The sequence below is a fragment of the Canis lupus genome, chromosome 27 (genome assembly GCF_011100685.1).
Source record: "Canis lupus familiaris isolate Mischka breed German Shepherd chromosome 27, alternate assembly UU_Cfam_GSD_1.0, whole genome shotgun sequence".
In the NCBI taxonomy this organism is placed as follows: domain Eukaryota; kingdom Metazoa; phylum Chordata; class Mammalia; order Carnivora; family Canidae; genus Canis; species Canis lupus.
The window spans coordinates 43,916,129-43,936,443 of record NC_049248.1 but is presented as its reverse complement, the minus strand read 5'-3'; the positions used below and the strand labels follow the sequence as shown (position 1 = coordinate 43,936,443).

Genomic DNA, 20,315 nt, shown 5'->3' with positions numbered 1-20,315 from the left:
TGTTCCCCAAAATACAAGGATCTCCAAGGGATGAGGGAAGTATGGCTTATAGTCTTTTCAAAACAATCAAGTCAGCTTAGGCCTTGGTATTTCTCTTTCCTCTCTAAGGCCACCAGCTTCCTCCACCAAGTCTCAGGTACCCTCCCCTTGGACCATCCTCACAGACACCCACCCCCTGGTCGGCTCCTTCAACCAGCCCAGCGTCTCCAACTTCCCTGCTTCAATCTTTGGGATCCCGGGAAACACAGACTGGTGCCATCGAACCAAGCATAGTGAGCAATGGAAATTAACCACACGGTCAAGGAAATGACAAAGCATATGGCTCCTTGGAATGGACGAGACACTGGAAATGGCTATCCTGGAATCACCCCCTGTCCACATATGCAAGCCACGGCAGCTCTCTGGGAACGGGGATATAGAGCAGAGACTGTATGGAGTGGTTTGTTCATTGAAAATCAGAGCAGTGAGGACACACGAGCTTGGTTCTGCTTTTGCTTTGGGTGGGGGACTTGCACTGGGGAATGGCTGAGTTCGGAACTGCCTCACACCACTCTCCTGCCCCATCTGTGACCCTTACCAGACCCCCTGTGTGCCCCTTGGAAATCCCTGCCCACTTCCGCTTTGCTTAAAAATGGAGAGTTCTCCAAAGTGCCCACTCCTATTCTCTTGGTGCTATAAGGCAGAGATGGATAGCCAGGGAATGAGTAGGGTGGAGGCAGCCCTCAGAAGATGAGCTTTTGTTTTTGTTTTTGTTTTTGTTTTTTTGGAGAGAGAGAGAGAGAGAGAGAGAGCAAATGGTGGGGGCAGACGGAGAGGGAAAGAGAGAATCCCAGGCAGGCTCCACGCTCAGCACAGAACCCAACACAGGGCTCAATCTCATGACGCCGAGATCATGACCTGAGCCAAAATCAAAAGTCAGATGCTTACCCAACTAAGCCACCCAGGTGCTCCGAGAATGAGCTTTCGCATTAAAAATAAGGAAAACATCAGAGACATAAAAACGTGTATATACACCCCCCCCCAGCCCCATGAGAAAGGAAAGGCAGAGGGCCCCCTCCCCATTCCATCCCCTGTTCTGTCCCAGGGCAGCAGGGGCCCCGTGAGACTCCTCTTCATCCTCAGAGCAGATCCAGTGGCCCTTTGAAGCTGATTTTACCTCCACCCAAACTTGGTGGCATCTATACCATGCTGTGCGCAGCATGCAGCCCCTATAGGACCCTCTAAGGCCAGGAGGCAGAGACCAGGAGAGTAATATTCTAAGAAAGATCTTGGGGCTGCTGGGTGGTTCAGCGGTTGAGCGTCTGCCTCTGCGTGATCCTGGAGTCCTGGGATCGAGTCCCGCGTCAGGCTCCCTGCATGGAGCCTGCTTCTCCCTCTGCCTGTGTCTCTGCCTCTCTCTCTCTGTCTCTCATGAATAAATAAATAAAATTTAAAAAAAAAGAAAGGAAGGAAGGAAGGAAGGAAGGAAGATCTTGGTCCTCCCAGGCCCCAGGGAACAATGTGCCCCCTGAAGACACATTCTGAAAGCCTCAGAAGGACTGCATTGCCCAGACAACTGTCCAAAGCTTTTTCTATGTCTTGAGATCAAGTATGTATTCTTATGGCAAGATATTCTCTACCCAGTCGGGCTGGTTTTGAATCTTTCTTCTTAAATCCCAAATAAAATAAAATGGAAGAAGAGGAGCTCTTCCCATAACTCAAATGAAACAAACCTATCCATCAGAAAGCTCTCTCTGCACCTCAGCAGGAGGACACCCCTTGCATCAGAGGGGGCTCCAAACAGACTTCCCCAGGTGGGACTTCTCGGGGACCGTCAGTTCAGGAACGTCCAGGCCGCCAGGGCAAATATCCTCCAACCAGAAGTCTGGGTTTTACTTCTGGGTTCCCACATAACTGGCCTGTACTACCCGCCCCATAAGAAGATCTGTCCAAGATTCTTGGAGAGCAGAGACTATGGGAGCTGTTTCTACGAGCGTTCCAGGAAGTTCCTTTGTGCCATCTTGCGTGTTTTGCTCCCCAAGTGTCTGACCAGCAAGCGGCATCAGTTAGAACGCCTCCTCCAGGAGCATTCTGACGAGCCAGGATGTCCCAGCCAAAGGAACAGTTGGCCTCAGACAGAGGCTGGACTAGCTGCGTGATGTCAGAGAAGTTACTTAACCTCTTCGGGTCTGGACTTCCTAATCTATAAAGTGAAGATAAAATGCTGCTGCTGCTGCTCTGAGCCATGAATGAAATTCAGATATGATGTGCCAGATGCTTAGCAGGCGCTTGTGGATACAGGCTCCTGTGTCCTCCCCTCTTCCACCTTCACCTCCACCCCACCCAGGTGGCTCGGGCAAAGTCAAAGGAGAAATGCGAGGAGGTGAACCTGATCCTGTGAGAGTCACAGAGGAAGTCAGCTCCACCGTCAGAATTACCTGACCCTCCCACTACCCCCTGCCCACAGAATCCAACGGTTCTCGGCTTTCGTTCTTTTGGAATCACTTGGGAGCGTGTTGAAGTTCAGATTCCTGGGACGCCCGGGCGGCCAGTGATTGAGCACCTGCTTTTGGCCCAGGGCATGACCCCAGGGTCCCGGGATTGAGTCCCGCGTCGGGCTCCCTGCAGGGAGCCTGCTTCTCCCTCTGCCTGGGTCTCTGCCTCTGTGTGTGTGTGTGTCTCAGGAGTAAATAAATCTTCAAAATAAAATTCAGATTCCCGGGTTCGTCCCTGGAACTTCTGATTCAGTGGTTCTGGATGAAGCCCAGGATCTGCCTATGTAAGAAGCCCCCTCCACCCGCCACCCCCAGGGACCCTGATGTAGATGGTGTCCGTGGACCACACCTGGCAGGAGCGCTGAGATGGTCAGGGCTCTGGGGAGGAGGAGGATAGGGCTGGGAAAACCGCAAAGGAAGCAGGCATTAATTCATTTACTAGGAGAAAATGTTTTACCATCAGTATTTAATCACACACACGCAAAGAGAGAAGAAGCCACAACAGGAATTGCATCCCCCCCCCCAAAAAAAAAAAAAATCCAAAGCACCAACCATAAACAGCTCAGCCGTTAGCTTCAGTCAAGCCTTTCCACGCTGACGTGTGCATAGGTGGGGGACACTCTTGGGGACACACAATGTCTCAGATCAGTGAGGGGCTTCCCGGACCCCCAGCCCACTTTCCCCGCAGCCCCCTCAGCACCCAGGTGACATGCACCCACCCACAGCCGTTCCCCTACCCTGCCCCCTTCCCAGAGGGCCTGGCACACGGTCAGTACCTCGTAAATGCCTGCTAAGTCGAAGTTGGTTGGGAAAGAAAGGGGCCGAGCAGCTTATCTCAGAAAGCTGGGCCACTGGGAAGGGAGACAGGTGCAGGTGGCAGTAATGCCAGCCCCAGGGTTCGCACTTGAAGGTAAGTCATAACTGCTACAGGGAGGAAACTGGAGCGTTCATCTGGGTTCCCAGCCAGGGGAAAGTACCGCACGGACACTGAGGTCTGAGAGAGCGATGACCTCCCCCCTGCACCCACCCCCGCCCGCCCGCTACGCAAAGCGCACCGATCGGGCACTGGAGCAGGCCCCCGCTACGGAGGGGGCACACAGGATGCCGCTGCTGGTGGCCACGCCCCCCAGGCCACGAGGGACAGTGGCACTGAGGTCCCCGCAGACCACGCCGCCCTGGGAACGGCTCACACCTGTGGAGGGAGACGCTGCATCAGAATTCTCTTCCATCCTTGACATGACATGACCCAGACTTTTTTGGAACCAATGATTTACTCTCTTCCCATTCGGGGCGGGGGTGGGGGGCAGCAACATGAATCTTTACAACAGACATTCATCCGAACCCATTGCCGTCAACACCTAACTCTCCTTGAACCAGACTAATGTCGAGATGTGTTTATACAACCTTTGACCAAAGACTGATGGTCAAAGTGGAGGAAAACTCGAGAAATACGACTGCTGCAAAGATGAGAAGAACAGATAGACACCTGACCTGGGGACTGCGTGTACATTGGATTATTAAAGATTCAACCATTGCCCGCAATGGCCCCCCAGGTGATCAGAATAAACATCTAGGGTCTCTCATTAAAACATTGTGCCACTTGAGGAGAATTCCACGTATGACTGAAAGACTCGGGCTATTTTTGCAGAACCAATTAGGGGGACAGAACCTGCCACGATCACTAGCTTGGGGCCCAGGTGGATCTGCGTAGGGGGCAAATATTTTAGACCCTCCTTTTGTCCAGATCCCAGAGACCTCAGCCCCCTTCTCCCCCACCCAGGGCCCCACAGACAGAGGTTCAGTCACCAATTAGCTGTAACCCAACATTAAGACCCAAAAGGATGATGCCCATGACGGACACCCAACTTACAGATATTGACGGAGCCCACGCCTTCACACAAGCTGCAGGGGAGAGAGAGAGTGAACATTTAGGACGGTGTTCCTCTGCTTCCGCTCCATCGGGCCTGTTGTGCCCCATCCGGAGAGAGGGGAGCAGAGCTGAGGGGCTGGGGGCCTATTGCCCACCCTCTGCAGAGAGTGTCGGTGTTGCCCCTGCTCCCAGGGATCCCAAAAGGACAGGGGAGTGTTAGGTTGCAGGACCCCAAAGGCCACTTTATGCCTTGTTAGCTTCTCGGCCATGGAAAGCTGGTGTACTGAAAGGTGGGCGTGGGTTACCGTGGGGGTTACCCTCCCTGCCCCCTGGCTGGACATTCCAGCACAGCCAAATAGGTGATGGGAGCAGCCACGGCCCGCGGGACGCCTCTGGGTAGGGAAAGTCTTGCGTCTCATTCTAGTCAATCGGTCTTCACCCCGTGAGTTCACACGCTCTCCCGGATAGGCACCCGATTTGATAAACGCAGAGGGAGAAGCAGGAGGGTAGAGTGGTTAAGAGCCTGGACTCTGGAGCCAGGCCTCCTGGGAGCAAAGCTGGCTGAGCCACTTACTAGCTGGGTGACCTCGGTCTCCTCATTTCTGCAACGGGGATGATGACACCCAACCTTCCAGGATTGTTGTAAGCGCTACATTGCAAAGTGCGTGCAAGCGGAGCCTGGCCCACAGTACATCCACCGCGTTTGCTATGGACGTGATAACCATCTCATTAAGGATGGGACACGTACACCCCTGCGGTGGGCTCCTCCCTCACACCCACCCGCACTTTCGGTTCTACGTGGCCCTCTTTGGTAACGCCGGCTTCCAACCCTTCGCTCCAGGAAAGCTCTAGTCTGATTCCTTCTGCCCGACACAGAGCACTTGTACACGCTACAGCTCTTCCGTGAGGATCTATGCTTCGGGCTCACTCCCCTGTCACGTGAATCTGACCCTACCACAGCCTTAGAACTGCGCCTTTCCAGAAGATTCCAGTCATGGTGCCCGTTGAGCCACAGTGCTAGCAGCAGCTAGCTGCTACGAGTTGAGGGATTACGGCCGCTTTTCTTATTTTCTGCCATGAGAGTTCCTCGTGTCACCCAATTAAACTTGTTAAATGCCACGAAGAGAAAGTCTGTTAAAAGGTCAATGGCCACCATATGCAAAACACCATACACTAAACCATCTTTTAAAATCCCATTGATTATATGATTGAGGTATTAATACACGAATGATGATGATTATGGCAACGACAGTAATGTCGTTGCAAATGCTGAATGCTTCACTGAAGGCAGGTGAGTGGATTGGGGGCTTACGGGTACAAAGGAGGAGGTAGTTCTGGCGGCCTGAGGACCTGGACAGGAGAGTTTATCTGCTTTGGTCAAGCGTGGCACAAATCCAGCGGCATGGCTAGCTGCCTTGGGCGCCACACACGTCAGGTTTCTAAAGCTAACCTGGTTAGTAAGGAGCCTGTCCATGGTACCGCCCGGCCTGGCCACCCTGGATAGAGAGAGTCTTACTCTGCTCATAACCTGCCCCTACTTATGCTCTACTATGCACAGTAACTCATTTAATCCGTGCAACAGCCTACAGTGGCGGGTTTTATGATGATCTGTTTTACAGGTGAGAAGGCGGAGGCACAGGGGCTCAGAGCTGGAAAGTGGCAGAGCTGGGATTTGAGGCCCGGCGGTTTGGCTCGCAGCCCGTGATCTTAACCTTTACGTTCCACCCCCAGTCTAGCCTGCTCCCCTGTGACGGGACCCAGCTAGGAGGCAGTAAGGATGTACGCACCTCTGGGCTAAGGGCCCACCACTGCCCCAGCTGTAAATCCACATCGCTCCTTCCCTGGCTGACTTCACGGGCCCCGATTCTTGGCTCAAACCGTCGGCACAGCCTGATGTGTCCTTTCCTTTCCCACCCACTCAGCTCTGCTACCTCCTCCTCTGAGAAGCCTCCAGCAGCCTCCCTGGGACACTAACCCCGGTCACCTGGAGGCCAGATTTATGTCCAGCTCTGTCTTTCCCTGCCAAGCAAGGACGCTGTGCTGATCGTTTCCATTTGCTGGTCCTGAACACGGAACTCTAGGGTTCCCTGTCTCTGCATCCCAAACCAAATGGCCTTTAATAAAGCTTCCGGACGATTCCAGCCTTTGCAACCCACTGAGATGTAACGGCAAAAACATCCTTTCAGCCAACAGGGCAAAGCAGCTGTGTTGGAATGAGCTTTAGGCACAGCCAGAGGGGCAGTGGAGGAGGGGAAAGATCACTGGAACGCTAACCAGGAGACAGGTGTCATGTAAGCATAGCCACGACCTAGCTGTGACCTTGAACAAGTTCCTCAAGGCCTCAGTTTCCCCATCTGTAAATGGGGAAATGGTTGGATTCCCGTGATTTCTGGAGTCTTTCTGGGGTCCTTCCCGGTGTGAGTGCTCTCTGCCTGGAGAATTAGAGTCCAGCAAGGCGCTCTTCGAGCCCTAAGTGGGGATGAGAAGAGACCCTGAGTCCCGCCCGTGCTCACCGGCTCTCCTCGCCCTCCAGCAGCTTTCGGTACGTGGCGATCTCCACGTCCAGGCCCAGCTTGGAGTTCATCACCTCCTGGTACTCCTTGAGCAGGCAGGCCATGTCCTGCTTGGCCTTCTGCAGGGCCTCCTCCAGCCCTGCCAGCTTGCACTTGGCGTCCCGGAGGGCTGCCTCACCCTGCTGCTCCGCCTCCGCCACGGCGCCTTCCAGCTTGCAGCGCTGGGGAAGGAGAGGAGGGAAGGAGCTTGAGTGGGGTGCAGGCTGTGGGAATACTGGTGGGTCCCCCATGGCCTCGGTCAACCTATTGCACCTCCATCCAAAATGGTCAACTTGCAAATTAAGTAGGTAGGAAAACAATGACCTTTTGGAGCTTTCTTCCTCCATTTTTGCACGACGGTGGTTGTAAAACTCAGGTCTCCGGTGAGCCGTTAGAGGGAGGAAATATTAGCACTGGAACAGGGCTAATAATAAGTAATGATATTATCTTATGTTTGTTTACTGTTGTGAGTTTACAAGGCACTTTCGCAGATGTTACCTTACCCACCGCCAGTTACTCTGCAAGCTTGTCGGAACAGGCATGGCTATTCCCCTTATGCAGATGGAGAAATTGAGACTCAGAGAGGCTGTGACTTGCCCTACGCTACCCTGAGTCATTAGTGCCACCCCCAGGTTTTCATAGGCCCCTGTCTGGGGTCCCATTCTCTGACCCACTGAAATCAGCGTACTGGAAGAAGTCCCCACACAAACACCCAACACACGAACTACAGCTCCTCCCTTCTGCCCCCACTTAAAGCAGAAGGAACCCAAAGAGACATTTCTCTCAAGAAGACATATAAATGGTCCACAGATACATGAGAAGATTGCTCAACGTCACTCATCTTCAAGGAAATGCTAATCATAGCCACAATGAGAATCACCTCACCCCTGCCTGGTTGGCTATTATCAAAGAAACAAGGTAAGTATTGGCGAGGATATGGAGAAACTGAACCCCTTGCAAACGGTTGGTGGGAATGCAAAATGGTGCAGTCGCTATGGAAACCATGTGGAGGGTCCTCAAAAAGTTAAAAATAGAACTACCCCATTGGGATCCAGCAATTCCACTTCTCGGCATTTATCCCAAAGAAGTAAAATCAGGATCTCGAAGAGATATCAGCGCTCCCATGTTCATTGCAGCACGATTCACCACAGCCAACACATGGGAGCAACCCTAAGTGTCTATCTACAGATGAACAGACAAAGAAAACATGGTATAGACGTACAATGAAGGGGCGCCTGGCTGGCTCAGTGGTTGAGCGTCTGCCTTCGGCTCAGGCCGTGATCCCAGGGTCCTGGGATCGAGTCCCTGATCGGTCTCCCTGCATGGAGCCTCCTTCTCCCTCTGCCTGTGTCTCTGCCTCTCTCTCTCTCTCTCCGTTTGTGTGTGTTTCTCATGAATAATAAATAAAATCTTAAAAAAAAAAAAAAAGAATGCAAGAGGATATCTCTAGGACCTCAAACCTTCACAAGTGTTAACCACTAAGGGAAGAACTGATGGATTTGGCCACATCCGGGCTAAAGATTTCTGTTCAATAAAGGACACCAGAGCAAAGCAAACAGACAAGTGACAGCCTGAGAGAAGATGAACTGCAACACGTAGAACTGACAAAGGGTTGTGATCTAGACAGAATGGACAAGGAACTGCTGTAAATCATCAAAAGAAAGATAGGAATCACAACAGAAAAATGGGCAGATGATAGGAATAGGCAGTTCTTAGAATGGGAAATGCAAATGTGTAAGTAAGCATATGAGGAGACATTTGACATCACTAGTTAACCAGAGAAATGTTTTAAAAACAATTCATTACACCTCTTAGATCCACAGGGATTGGAGCAGAAGCCCCCACCTGCCTGTGGAGGGAGTGTGTGCCGACACAGAGCTCTGAGGGTTCTTAGGGGAAGTAATTCAGTGAATATCCTACAATTCAACATTTCCATTTCCTGCTTTATGCCTTTAAAACATCTCTCATAAGGATGCCTGCCTGGGTGGCTCAGTGGTTTGGCACCTGCCTTCAGCCCAGGGCCTGATCCTGGAGACCCGGGATCGAGTCCCACATCGGGCTCCCTGCATGGAGCCTGCTTCTCCCTCTGCCTATGTCTCTGCCTCTGTGTGTGTGTGTGTGTGTCTCTATGAATAAATAAATAAAATCTTTAAAAAAAATAAAAAAATAAAACATCTCTCATGGAGATGTACATGGAAACAGGTATACATGTATAAAAATATATTTAAAAAGTTCATGATACAACTGGTTGCCATACCAAAGACTTGGAAGTGAATGGAGTAGCCATCCATGGGGGAATGGACAGGAAACTCCGGTTTAGGAATATTCAGCATTCGATACCACAGAAAAGATGAAACAGATCATTTATGGCAATGTGCGTGGACTTCAAAGACTTTAAACTGGCTATGGGAAGAATCAGATGAGATTTATGGTGTAATGTCATTATGCAAATCTAAAACACTAAGAAGTTTCTATAAATTTATTTTAGGGGATGCATATGTACGTATATAAATATATGTGTGACAGAGGGACATCTATTAGCTGCATGCAAATGAGTCTGGGGACGGAGGGGAGCGGAATGAAGATGAAGGAGAGACCACGTTCACCTGCAGAGGTGTGCAGACGGTGGTAGTGAGCGCTTTGAACAGTGGCGTGAGATCAGCTCAGATCTGTGCACCTCACGTCCATCCAGAGGGTGGGGGAGAGAGAGAGAGCGAGACACAACCTGCACTAGACCACGTTGCCTGAGGCATGTTTAAAGGAGAGAAACAGATGCGGGATAAGAAGGGAAATAAGAGGGATCCCTGGGTGGCGCAGCGGTTTGGCGCCTGCCTTTGGCCCAGGGCGCGATCCTGGAGACCCGGGATCGAATCCCACGTCGGGCTCCCGGTGCATGGAGCCTGCTTCTCCCTCTGCCTGTGTCTCTGCCTCTCTCTCTCTCACTCTCTGTGTGACTATCATAAATAAATAAAAATTAAAAAAAAAAGAAGGGAAATAAGAACAGAATTCAGAGAAGGCAGGCACCTCAATCCTCCCCCTGAAATGTGTGCAAACAGCGTTTGCAGGTCCTTCCCATGCAGGTGGTTAAAACAGCAGCCCCTCCAGGTAGGAGGAAAGCAGGGAGCAGAGCAGAAGCAGCAGGGACACGGAGCAGGCGAGCTCTCGACGCCCCCTGACCTGCTGCTTGGCGTTCTCCACCTCCGCTGTCAGCCTCTGGATCAGGCGGTTCAGCTCGTGCAGTTCCTCCTTGGTTCTGCGGAGGTTCTCACCCTGCTGGCTCACTGTGGCTTTCATCTCCTCGCACTGCGGGTTGGGAGACCAACGTTAAGAACCAGCGGGTGTTTGAGACACTGCTGGAGGGGGTGCTAGGCTGTCACTACGGGGAGTCAGCCCGCTGTTCCCGCCTCCGCCCCCCACTCTGCTTGGGCCTCTGCTGTAGCCCCATGAGTGCATGGCTGTGCTTCCCAGGGAAGCTCCGGGTTCTGGCTATCCTCCCTGCCTGACGGGCAGCCGGCCCTCCAGTTCACCTTGGTTTGGTACCAGGACTCAGCCTCGGCCCGGCTGCGGCTGGCGACGTCGTCATACTGAGCCTTGATCTCAGCCACGACCGAGTCCATGTTGAGCTCCCGGCTGTTGTCCATCTTGACCACCACCGAGGTGTCAGAGATTTGCGAGTGAAGAAGGTAGATCTCCTGTAGGAGACAGCAACCAGTGCCCTCAGCCCCAAATCCCCCTCTGATTCCCATCACTGTAAGTTAAAAACCTATCTGAAGCTTCAGGAAATAAAAAAGAAAATTTCAGAGGGGAATTTTAAGAGAAAAGGCTGAAATTTGGACCATGGCCTCAAGGCAAACAAGGTGGAATTCCATTAAAGCCTGGATCAACAGAGGCAGATTTCTAGGGATAGAGACAGAGGGGATCCCTCCACCTGGGGCCCCAACTATCCCAATCAGCTGTAGCTATCCGTATAAATCTGATCAACCAGATAATGGACAGATTGAGATTTCTGGGTTTTCTAATTAGGTTTTCACATCACCTGAATTAATAAGCTATTATTATCTCTACCTATACCTATATTGTCAAATCTCCGCTTTGTGTTACATTGGGTAGACAGGCAAGGAATCATCATCTTTCAAATCATTTTAAAGGAAGGGCATCACCCTCTTCCATCTTGCAAAGAGGCCTGAGCAAGAGAAAAATCTCCTCTGGTCACAGAAGGAGAGGGTGTTTAGGCCCTAGAAGAGTTAGGGATGGACAACGCTCTTTAGAGCCAAGGGGCCAAGACAAGCCACAACCCAAGAAGCCGTCCACCTTCCCCTCCCTCACTTTCTCTTCTGGAGCTGGGGAGAGACTCACCTCCTCGTAGAGGGCCTGCAGGAAGGCCGTCTCCTCCCTCAGCACCTCCACATTGGCCTCCAGGTCAGCCTTGCGCAGGTAGGCAGAGTCTATGTCCTGGTGGACACACATGGGAAAGGATGGAACACGGGGCCACCCGGTGCCCCTGGACCTCTGCTCTCTCTAGGGGACCCTGAGACCATGTTCTGGCCCACTGTTCTCCTACCACAGAAACATCCGTGGGATCACCGAGGAATAGGGAGGGGAGAGAAGTCTGACCCCTGCAGACTTTTTTCTGATTCCTGCAGAATTGGAGATCTTTCCGAAGCAGGTAGCCTAATAGCACAGGCCAAAATGTCAGACTGCTACCACGAAGCCAGCCTGGCCCATGGAGCATGACCGTGTGGTGGCCACTGAGCCACGAGTGCGCCGCCCCAGCAAGTTGTCCTTGGCACCCAGGTCAGGTGCCACCCAAGTAGCTGGCTCTCCGCGTGCTGCTGTCTGCTTTCTGTAGACTCCCTGATGACCCACCATGGTCACTTTTAAATCCATTTCACTCTCGTAGGGACACGGACACTGCCAACCACCCGGCCTCCATTTGTCAGGGGACTCGAGTGCCGGGCCACCATGACTAGACTGGTACAATCGTGGCGAGTCTCAGAGGCCCAGCATCCAAGATTTCATTCCTCCCCACGTGGAAAGAGTCACTCACCTTCTTCAGCACCACAAACTCATTCTCGGCTGTGGTCCTGAGGGCCACCTCCTCTTCATACCTGAGGAGAGAGAGCACAGGTGGAGAGGCCCCTGGGGAGGAGGGCTTTGGGCCGGCCAGGAGCCCTAGGTTTTCAAGACTAGTTGTGTGCCTTGGGAGAAGAGACTTGGCCTCTCTTGGCTTCTATTTTTCAGTCACAAAGAAGCCACCAAAAGGACACTGGACATGGAGCTCAAGGCCCTGGTTTCGAGTCCAAGCTTGGACTGAAATTGCTGCAAAACTCGGACAAGTCATTTCATCTCTCTGCATCTTGGGCTAAATCGGCTGGTGTGCAGGAAGTTTCTCTGGACATATTCGTGGGATGAGTGGAAGACAGATACTCCGAGGGGTCTTTCAACCCGAAAACTGTACAAGACATAAAGCTCCACGAAGCCATCCCCATGATGTTCTCTTCCCTCCCCCCCACATCAAGGACTTGAAATCCTGGAAGCTCCCCACTGTGCCCAGCCTGCTGGAGGGGCACTTCCACAGCCCTGCTCCACCACCCGGCACATTCTCTTGCTCCTGCCCAGGCCATTCCTGCCGCAGCCCTGCCCAGCCGACAGGGAGGAGAAGAGTTCCCACCACACGTTTTCCATAGCTTTTTTTATATATATAATAAATTTATTTTTTATTGGTGTTCAATTTACCAACATACAGAATAACACCCAGTGCTCATCCCGTCAAGCACCCCCCTTCAGTGTCCATCACCCAGTCACCCCCACCCCCCGCCCTCTAGCTTTTTAATGACAGAGTAATCTGTGCTGCTATAAATTCTGCGCTGTGTAATTACCAGCCCTCACACGTCCTGGGCTGGGAGACGGACCTTGCCACCTCCAAACAGAATTGCATCTGCGTTTGCATCCCCCCAAGGAAAGTTGTAAGCTCATCGCCGGGCCCATCTGGATGGTAAAACCTGATCTCCCAAGATCAGAATTCCAGTTACTTCCAGTTAGCATGACCAGGACCGACTATGGGAGAATCACCCTTCTCTCTGTCCACATCTAGCAGGTAAGGAGGAGCAAATTAGGGGTGACCCGGTGAGTTTAAACTAGGTGATGGCCAAGCCAAACAGTCAGGTTAAAATGAAAGATTTACATGGGCCTTTGAATCGATGAGCCTTGCAGAACCAGAGCCTGGCGATTTATCTACAGAGCAGAAGAAAGATTAGAGAATTATCCAAGCTCATCAGATACCTTGAATGGCATGGGCCAGATCACCTTCCTGATATCTCCCCAGGGACCTTTCCTCTGTGCCCATCCTAGCACGGACCGCCCCCAAGTTTGCTCCTCCAGCCCAGTGATCTCGTTCCTCCCTCTTAGTCTCTGGGCCGCTCTGTGCCCTCCCAGACTGGGAGCAGCTCTTCTCCCCAGGTGTCTCCTCATTCCCCAGGATGGGGCCCCAAAAGCTGAGTGCCAAGACCAGATGGAGCAGGCTGATGAAACGGAACATCTGAGTGCTAGCCGGCAATGACCCTGCCCTGCCGCCATCTCCACCTCCGGGAGAGTCGGGTGGACCCAGCCAAGAGCTGCCCCACACCCGTAACTACCCCCAGCCAGGCCACACTCACTTCTTCTTGTAGCCCTCCAGCACCTCCTGGACGTGGTTGAGCTCAGAGGCCAGCCTCCCGCTGTCGGCCTCCACGCACTCGGCCTCCCGCCTCAGCGTCTCCAGGTAGCCCTGGAACAGGGGCTCCAGGTTGCTCTCGCAGCACTTGCGGTTCTGGTAGAACTGCCACTTGGTCTCCAGCAGCTTGTTCTGCTGCTCCAGGAAGCGCACCTGCCACCCGGGGTGGAGGAAAAAGACTCAGGGGGAGCCCAGAGAGGTGCCCAGGATCCCAGAGCCCTCTCTGTCCTGGGGGATGGCCCCTGACCTGCAGCAGCTACCTGTGACCTCCCCCCAAAGGCCAAATCATTAGGCAAAGCCTGAAAATGCAGTTCCCAACTCTTCCCCCAGTCGTGTTCCCTTCATCCTCTCCCCATCACCCAGTAGAGCACACTATCTGTGATGTGTTTCTTCTGCGCAGAATAAAATAACTTCTGATCCTGCAAAAAAACACCCTAGATCGTACATGGGGTGGGGAGCCAGAAGTGGCCCCCCAAAGATGTTCACATCCCAATCCCTGGAACCTGGGAATATGTTCTATTTTATGGCAAAAGGGACCCTGCAGGTGGAATTTAGGTTACGGCGCTGAAGATCAGATCTGGAATTATCCAGGTGGCCCCAAGGGATCAAATGGGCCTCTTAAAGTGGAAGCAGAAGGCAGAGGAGTGGAGAGATGCACAGAAGGGAGATGGAGGAGAAACTTAGAACCTGAAATGGCCTCCACCACCATCACCAGCTTTGGAGGCAGAGGGAGAAAGGGCCTGCGTCAGGAATGCCAGGGGCCTCTAGGAACAGAACAGGCTCCAGCAGCAAGCCAGCAAGGAAACAGGGACCTCAGTCCCACAATCACATGGAACTCAACGCTGCCCAAAGCCTGCATGTCCCTAGACACGGGTCTCCTCTAGGGAGAGAAATGCGGCCCTCCCAACACCTAGATTTCGGCTTCACAAGATAATAAGTTCGTGTTATTTTAAGCCACTACATTTGTGGACATCTTTATGGCAGTGATTTTTAAATGCACCCACCAGGACTCTCCCTCACTCTGGTCCTGGGGCATGAGAGCCCCGCTGGGAGGCCCCGGACCAGGAGTTAGGAGACCTCCCACGGGCTGACTCGGCCACTAACCAGGCCCGTGCGCCTCGTTCTCTCTGAGCCTCAGCAGGCAGTACATCAGCAACCGCACACTGGCAGGCCCCAGGCTCTTTCTGCCCCGCAGGCGTGTTTCACTTGGCCTATAAGCTGCTTTATTGAAATCTAACTCATTGCCAACATTTAACAATCGAGTCATTTCAGACAAGGATCTGGACCTCTGTGACCTTGACAAGCCAGAAGCTCAGGCAATGCTGGGCCTGGGTCTGGAGGTAAGTCACAGCAGCTGCCCCTGCAGGCAGGCGTGCATCTCAGCCCGGCTTTATTCATGTCCTGCCAAGCCCCATGCCCTGGCCAGCTCTACGCTACGTGATCTCCTCCCAGGCCCTAACCTTCTGGGAGCACAAGCCTGGTATAAAGCAGCCCTCCATTGCCCATTGTGTGGGAAAAGAAACCAAACCCCAGTTAACCAAAGGCATCTGCCCTGGGTTGCCATTGCAGGTCCACTCTCTGGCTTGCCGGCTCTGCAGGCTTAAACTCACCCGGGCAATACACTTTGCACATGCTGAGGAGGTGGGGGCTGCCGGCCTCCCCGGGGGGGGGGGGAAGCCAGCCTGGGCAGCAGCCCGACGCTCTCTCTTCAGACCGGAACTGACTGCTCACAACAGAGTCTGCATAGCTGGGTGCTGCCCAGAAAGCCATGCGGGGAAAAGGGGCCCCTCCAAGGAGACGCAGCCTCCTGCCGGGGCACACGACCCGGTGAGCAGAGCGTGGGCTGGATTTCAATCCCCACCACCCCCCACCCTCAACCAGCGCCCTTAGTGTGTATCCTTGTGAAATGAACACCCCGCATGATGCACTGAGGGTAAGGAAGAGCCAGCTTCATGTTAAGAATCCACGTGCGGCACCTTCGCTCGCGAGATCCTTATCTCTGATGGTGGCACTTATCTGAGAGCAAAGCTCCCACGCACCATCACCCTCGCGTGCGGCCACTTATAAAGTCCCTGCGTGTAGATGCGCACACCATTCAGCCCTAGAGTCTTTCCTCCCCTGGACTTCAGTGGCTGTCCTCCCCCGGGGAGGCTCTCGGATGGGGTACCACTGAGTCAGAGGAAGCCAGAGCTCTGCATCCAACCCGAAGGTGGGCTCAGAGACTGCAGCAACAGGAAAGGTCAGTTCTACAACCCCTCTTGGGGTTCCCCTTAAGTTTCTCAAGTCACTGTCTTTAATCTGTGTCGGTGTTGGGTGAGGAAGGCTGTAGGCATCGGGTTCGAGTCCCCTGCCCGCTCCTGAGCCTCAGCCCCAGGGAGCGACCCGCAGACCCACCTTGTCGATGAAGGCGGCGAACTTGTTATTGAGGCACTTGATCTGCTCCTTCTCCTGGTGCTTGACGCACTGCGCGTTGGGGTCGATCTCCAGGTTGAGGGGCGTCAGGAGGCTCTCGTTGACCGACACGCTGGTGATGCAGGGCGGGCTGGGCCCGCAGAGGCCCCCGACCCGGTAGCCGAAGCTGCTCCTGCCGCGCACGGGCCACCCGCAGCTCACCGCCGTCCACGGGGACCCCACGGCGCACAGGCTCCGGCTGCTGAAGCCCCCGAAGCGCCTGTAGCCGGGCCCCCCGGGGCCGCCCCTGCAGGACGCCACCACGGCCCCCGAGCAGCTGCGGGCCGTGGGCTTGGGCAGCACCGCAGAGCAGGCACTGAAGTTCCTGACCCCACAGCCAGAGCCCAGGCGGTAGGAGCGGGTCGTCATGCCTCCGCTGCGCAGGGCGGCCCCGGGAAGGCGGCCGGGCCGACGACGCAGGCCTCCTGCTGGAGACCTGTCAGCGCCTCTGCCTTTTATGGGGCAGAAAGCAGGCCTCCCAACAACATAAAAGGCAGGAGAAAGTTATTAATGCCATTTACGAGCGTGGGAATCTCCCGCTAGGCAGACGGAGAAGCAAAGCCGAAACTTGTCTCCTCTAATAAGCATGTGGAGGAGACCCCGCGTCACAATAAACCTGCCCCCTGCCTTTTCCGTCCCACAGGCCTAGACACGGCTCTTCGGCCCCTAATTCCCCTCCCACCTGTGAGTCCACCTGCCATCATTATCCCACACAGGCAAGCGGGGGCTTGAGCTGGCACATCTTGGATGCCAAGGGTCCCGTGTCCCACAAGGTCGACGGGCCCGTCCTTCCAGGCAGGCTGCACGTTCCCCTCCATAAGGCTGCCAAGGGATGCTTGGCTCATCTTTCCAGGGCGAGTCCTTGCGGAGTGAACTCTTCACACCTTCCCTGCTGCGGCGTGTCCTACATTCTGTCTCAGAGTAGGGTCACTGGCCTTGGCATAGGCCCCTTGGTGGGCCTAGAAAGCAGGTCTTATCTACTTGTGCGGCCTTCGTGGCAACTGACACACAGTCGACCGTCAGGAAGCATCGCCGGAGCTGAGTAGACTGGACGCAGGAAGGAAGGGCCAATAGCCGGAGAGCGTCTTCACCTAGTCCACACATACTGACCGTCCTGGCACCGTGTGCCGGGCCCAGGAGCTGTCCCAGGGGAGGTGCCTTCATGCACGGGCAAGTGCTGAGGCCCTACCAGAACAAGGCCCTGAGCAGCTGCCGAGGGAAACAAAGCAGGACAGCGCTCAGGCCCCTGGAAGGACCTGGATCTCCAGGGGACGTCAGACTGAGGCCGGAGAGAGCCGTGGCAAGAACGGGAAAGACAACCGAGTAGGTAAAGGGAACACTCTTGGCTTTCTGAGGAGGCCCACTCGTGGCAGGTGGAATGTCACAAAGGAGGCGAGACCTGAGGCAGGTCCTGGAAGACGACGAGATGTGGCAGAGAGAATAGAAGCAGGGGTGCCCGGGAGAGCCGCTGCGCGGGCCTGGCAACCGGAGATGGCCCGGTTCCTGAGATCCTCAGCAAATCCAAGCTCTCAGCTGGGGCTGCTCGCCCCCAGCCACCCACCCTGATGGTACAGGTGTCACGCCCTGTCACGCCCTGGAAGGGCAGGGTGGAAACGGGACCCCATGGGAAAAGCCCCTGCCTGCACCCCCGACTATAACGAGGTCCAAGCCCAAGCAACCCAGTCCTCTGAGGCAAGCCCTCGTTATAGGGAATCTCTGTGAATGAAGACAAGAACAGGAATGGTCTTCCAGAACTCCTGCTTGGGGGAACAGGCTTGGGGAGGGGCCATAAGAAAAGAGCCAAACAAGACAAGAGAGGATGGGGAGGGTCTTTCTGCTCTGACCCACTGGCTGGCTCCAGCTCACGCACACGCCTCACAGCAGGGGGACACAGAGGACAGAACCGGACCCAATGTGGGGAGTGTAAGGGTGGAGGCAGAGGCAGCAGGACCCGCCCCAGGACCACCGCTCTGAGGGGAAGTGCTTGTTTCTGCCCCTGGAGGACAGAGCCCCAGCGCTGAGCCAAGTCACGGGGCGACGGGCTGGGAGACACCCCATAAACCGAAGTCCTACAGAACCAACTCGCCGCAGCCTTTTACTCTTGTGACCACAGAAGCACAACACCCACAATGACCCCAACCAGTGGGACGGGGAGCTGAGAGAGCTCCTCCGTGGCAGGCAGGCCCAACTAGGGAAGCAGCCCAGGAGCCAGAACCCAAAGTCGATGCCCTGGAAGGGCCTGGCTGGGCATTCTTTGCGTCTTTGCATTCATTCAACAAGTATTTACCGGGTACCTACCATGTGCCGGCCACCATTCCATGAGCTCGGGATAAATCACGAGTGAAACACACAGAGATGTACGTTTTCATGGGCTCCCATCCCAATGAGAGAGATCGGCAATAAACTCGGGAAGCACGGCCGTCGTATATTCGATGGGGATACAGGTCGTACGAGGAAGAGATAGAACAAGGATGGGGACTCAGGAGAAGTGAGAGAAAGATGGGGTCCAACTTGAACAGGGAGGTCTGCACTGGCTGCCCCGAGAAGGGGACGTGGAGCAAAGGTCTTGAGGAGGTAAGGGGACCAGCCAGGGCAAAGGCCTGAGGTAGAAACAGGCCCGGGTCTGAGCCAGGAGGCCTGTGGTTTGAGCAGAGAGAGTGAGGAGTCCTGAGTTTGGTGAGTTTGGGGGACACAGAGAGGGAGGGGAGCACCAGTGGGGCCCTGTGGGACCGGCCTGTTCCTCACTGCGCCCTGCTGCTTACCTGCGTGTGCCCGAGCTGCCTCTGGTCCCAAGCATTGCATGAGAAAAAGGAAGAGCCAACTTATTTTGGTGCCTTTGGAATCAAAAGGATGTGGCCCACCTTCACACTGGGTCGCCCCAGAGTGCGCAGGAAGGCATGGAGGAAGGCTGCCCACGCTCCGGGGCCAGCTGGACCCAGGTGTGGGGTCACCTCGGGAGCGGTTCCTGCTGCCTCCTCCAAGAGGGGGATGCCTCACATGGATATTCCTGAAGACAGAGAACTGGGTTAGGCTAGTTCATCAGCACCCCATTCGGAGCACCCTTACCGGCCAGTCTCTCAGCAAGCCTGGCTCGCTCCCTGAGAACCAGGCTGGCCATGGTACCTTTGGCCCAACAGCAAATGTCTGGCCTAATCTTGCTAATCTTGGGGCACGAAGACCAGCGCCTGGGACCTCTTTGTCCAGAAGGCCCTACATTCCGGGGTGGAGGGGGAGGTTGGAGAACTTCCAGGATTACCAAATGCGTTCCTGTATTCCTGTATCGTAAAGAGAGCTGACTGTGCAAAGAAGAAAAAAAAAAAATGCAATGGCTCTAGTGATGTATCCCCGAGGTGGGAGCACCGAGCAGGGTGGGGAAGCAGTGCGCGCTGATGGAAAGCGAACTTCATCACCGACGTCGTTTAGAACTGCTCCTGCTGGGTGATCGTAAAAACAAACGGATTTTGTTGTTGTTGTTTTTTAGGTTCTCTACCCAAAAAAATGCACCCCTACGGCCTCCACTCAGGGTGGACCGGTCCCACTGCACCACCCCCCCGCCCCGCCCCTTGCCGTGCATCACTAATGGCTCAGATATCTTCAGAGGTTATTCCTTGCTCACCAGACACTGCTGAGGGTGTAGACTGGTGGGTAGGACAGCTTGGACAGCTTCCCTCCACGCGTCACTCAGAGACCAAGGCCCTGATACATGGCGTGATTACTCACCCCTCTGCATGTGGAGAACAAGCCTTTGGGTGTAGGATATTAGACGATCCACCAAAGGAGAACTGGGGATCTTCTGTTGTGGGGCCTGGGGAGTAGAGGGTTGTACTACATGGTCTTTCTGTTTTGCCTCCAGCTTAATGATACTTGTTTTTCTTACTGGTATCACCAACATGATGAGGGTGTCCCCCCCCCCCCCCCCCCCCGCCAAAAAAAAAATCCAGAAAGGAGGATCTTGGCTTGAATCTTCTGCTGTGCTCAGCCCCTGAAGGAGAACTGGCAATTCCCGGCCAGATTCTCCAGCTAGAAAACCGCCAGGGCTGGGGGCTTGGGAGGCCCCTGTAAACAGAGCACATGGCTATGGAGGGGACCCTGCTCACAGCCAGCCCAGGCAGCAAGGCCTCCCCTGGTACGTGAAGGTGTCTGGCAAGGGTATCACGGCCACACAGGTTGATGCTCTGCGCTCTAGAGGCCGGGGGAGCAGGGTGGCCACTGAACACCCATTTCCTCGTCATCTGCGAGTCCCTGGCCCAGGACGT

The 20,315-nt window shown here is 54.4% G+C and overlaps 1 protein-coding gene across 1 annotated transcript; it reads right to left on the bottom strand.

Annotated features, from left to right (window-relative positions):
* Window positions 1-2,913: 2,913 nt before the first annotated feature.
* On the bottom strand, window positions 2,914-16,489 carry KRT89 (keratin, type II cuticular Hb5). The gene is made up of 9 exons (XM_038577735.1): window positions 16,003-16,489; window positions 13,553-13,761; window positions 11,944-12,004; window positions 11,253-11,348; window positions 10,424-10,588; window positions 10,074-10,199; window positions 6,858-7,078; window positions 4,345-4,376; window positions 2,914-3,666 (listed from the first exon to the last, which is right to left on the bottom strand). The coding sequence occupies exons 1-9, from the start codon at window positions 16,426-16,428 to the stop codon at window positions 3,515-3,517; spliced, it is 1,488 nt and encodes a 495-aa protein (XP_038433663.1). The 5' UTR covers window positions 16,429-16,489; the 3' UTR covers window positions 2,914-3,514.
* Window positions 16,490-20,315: the final 3,826 nt, after the last annotated feature.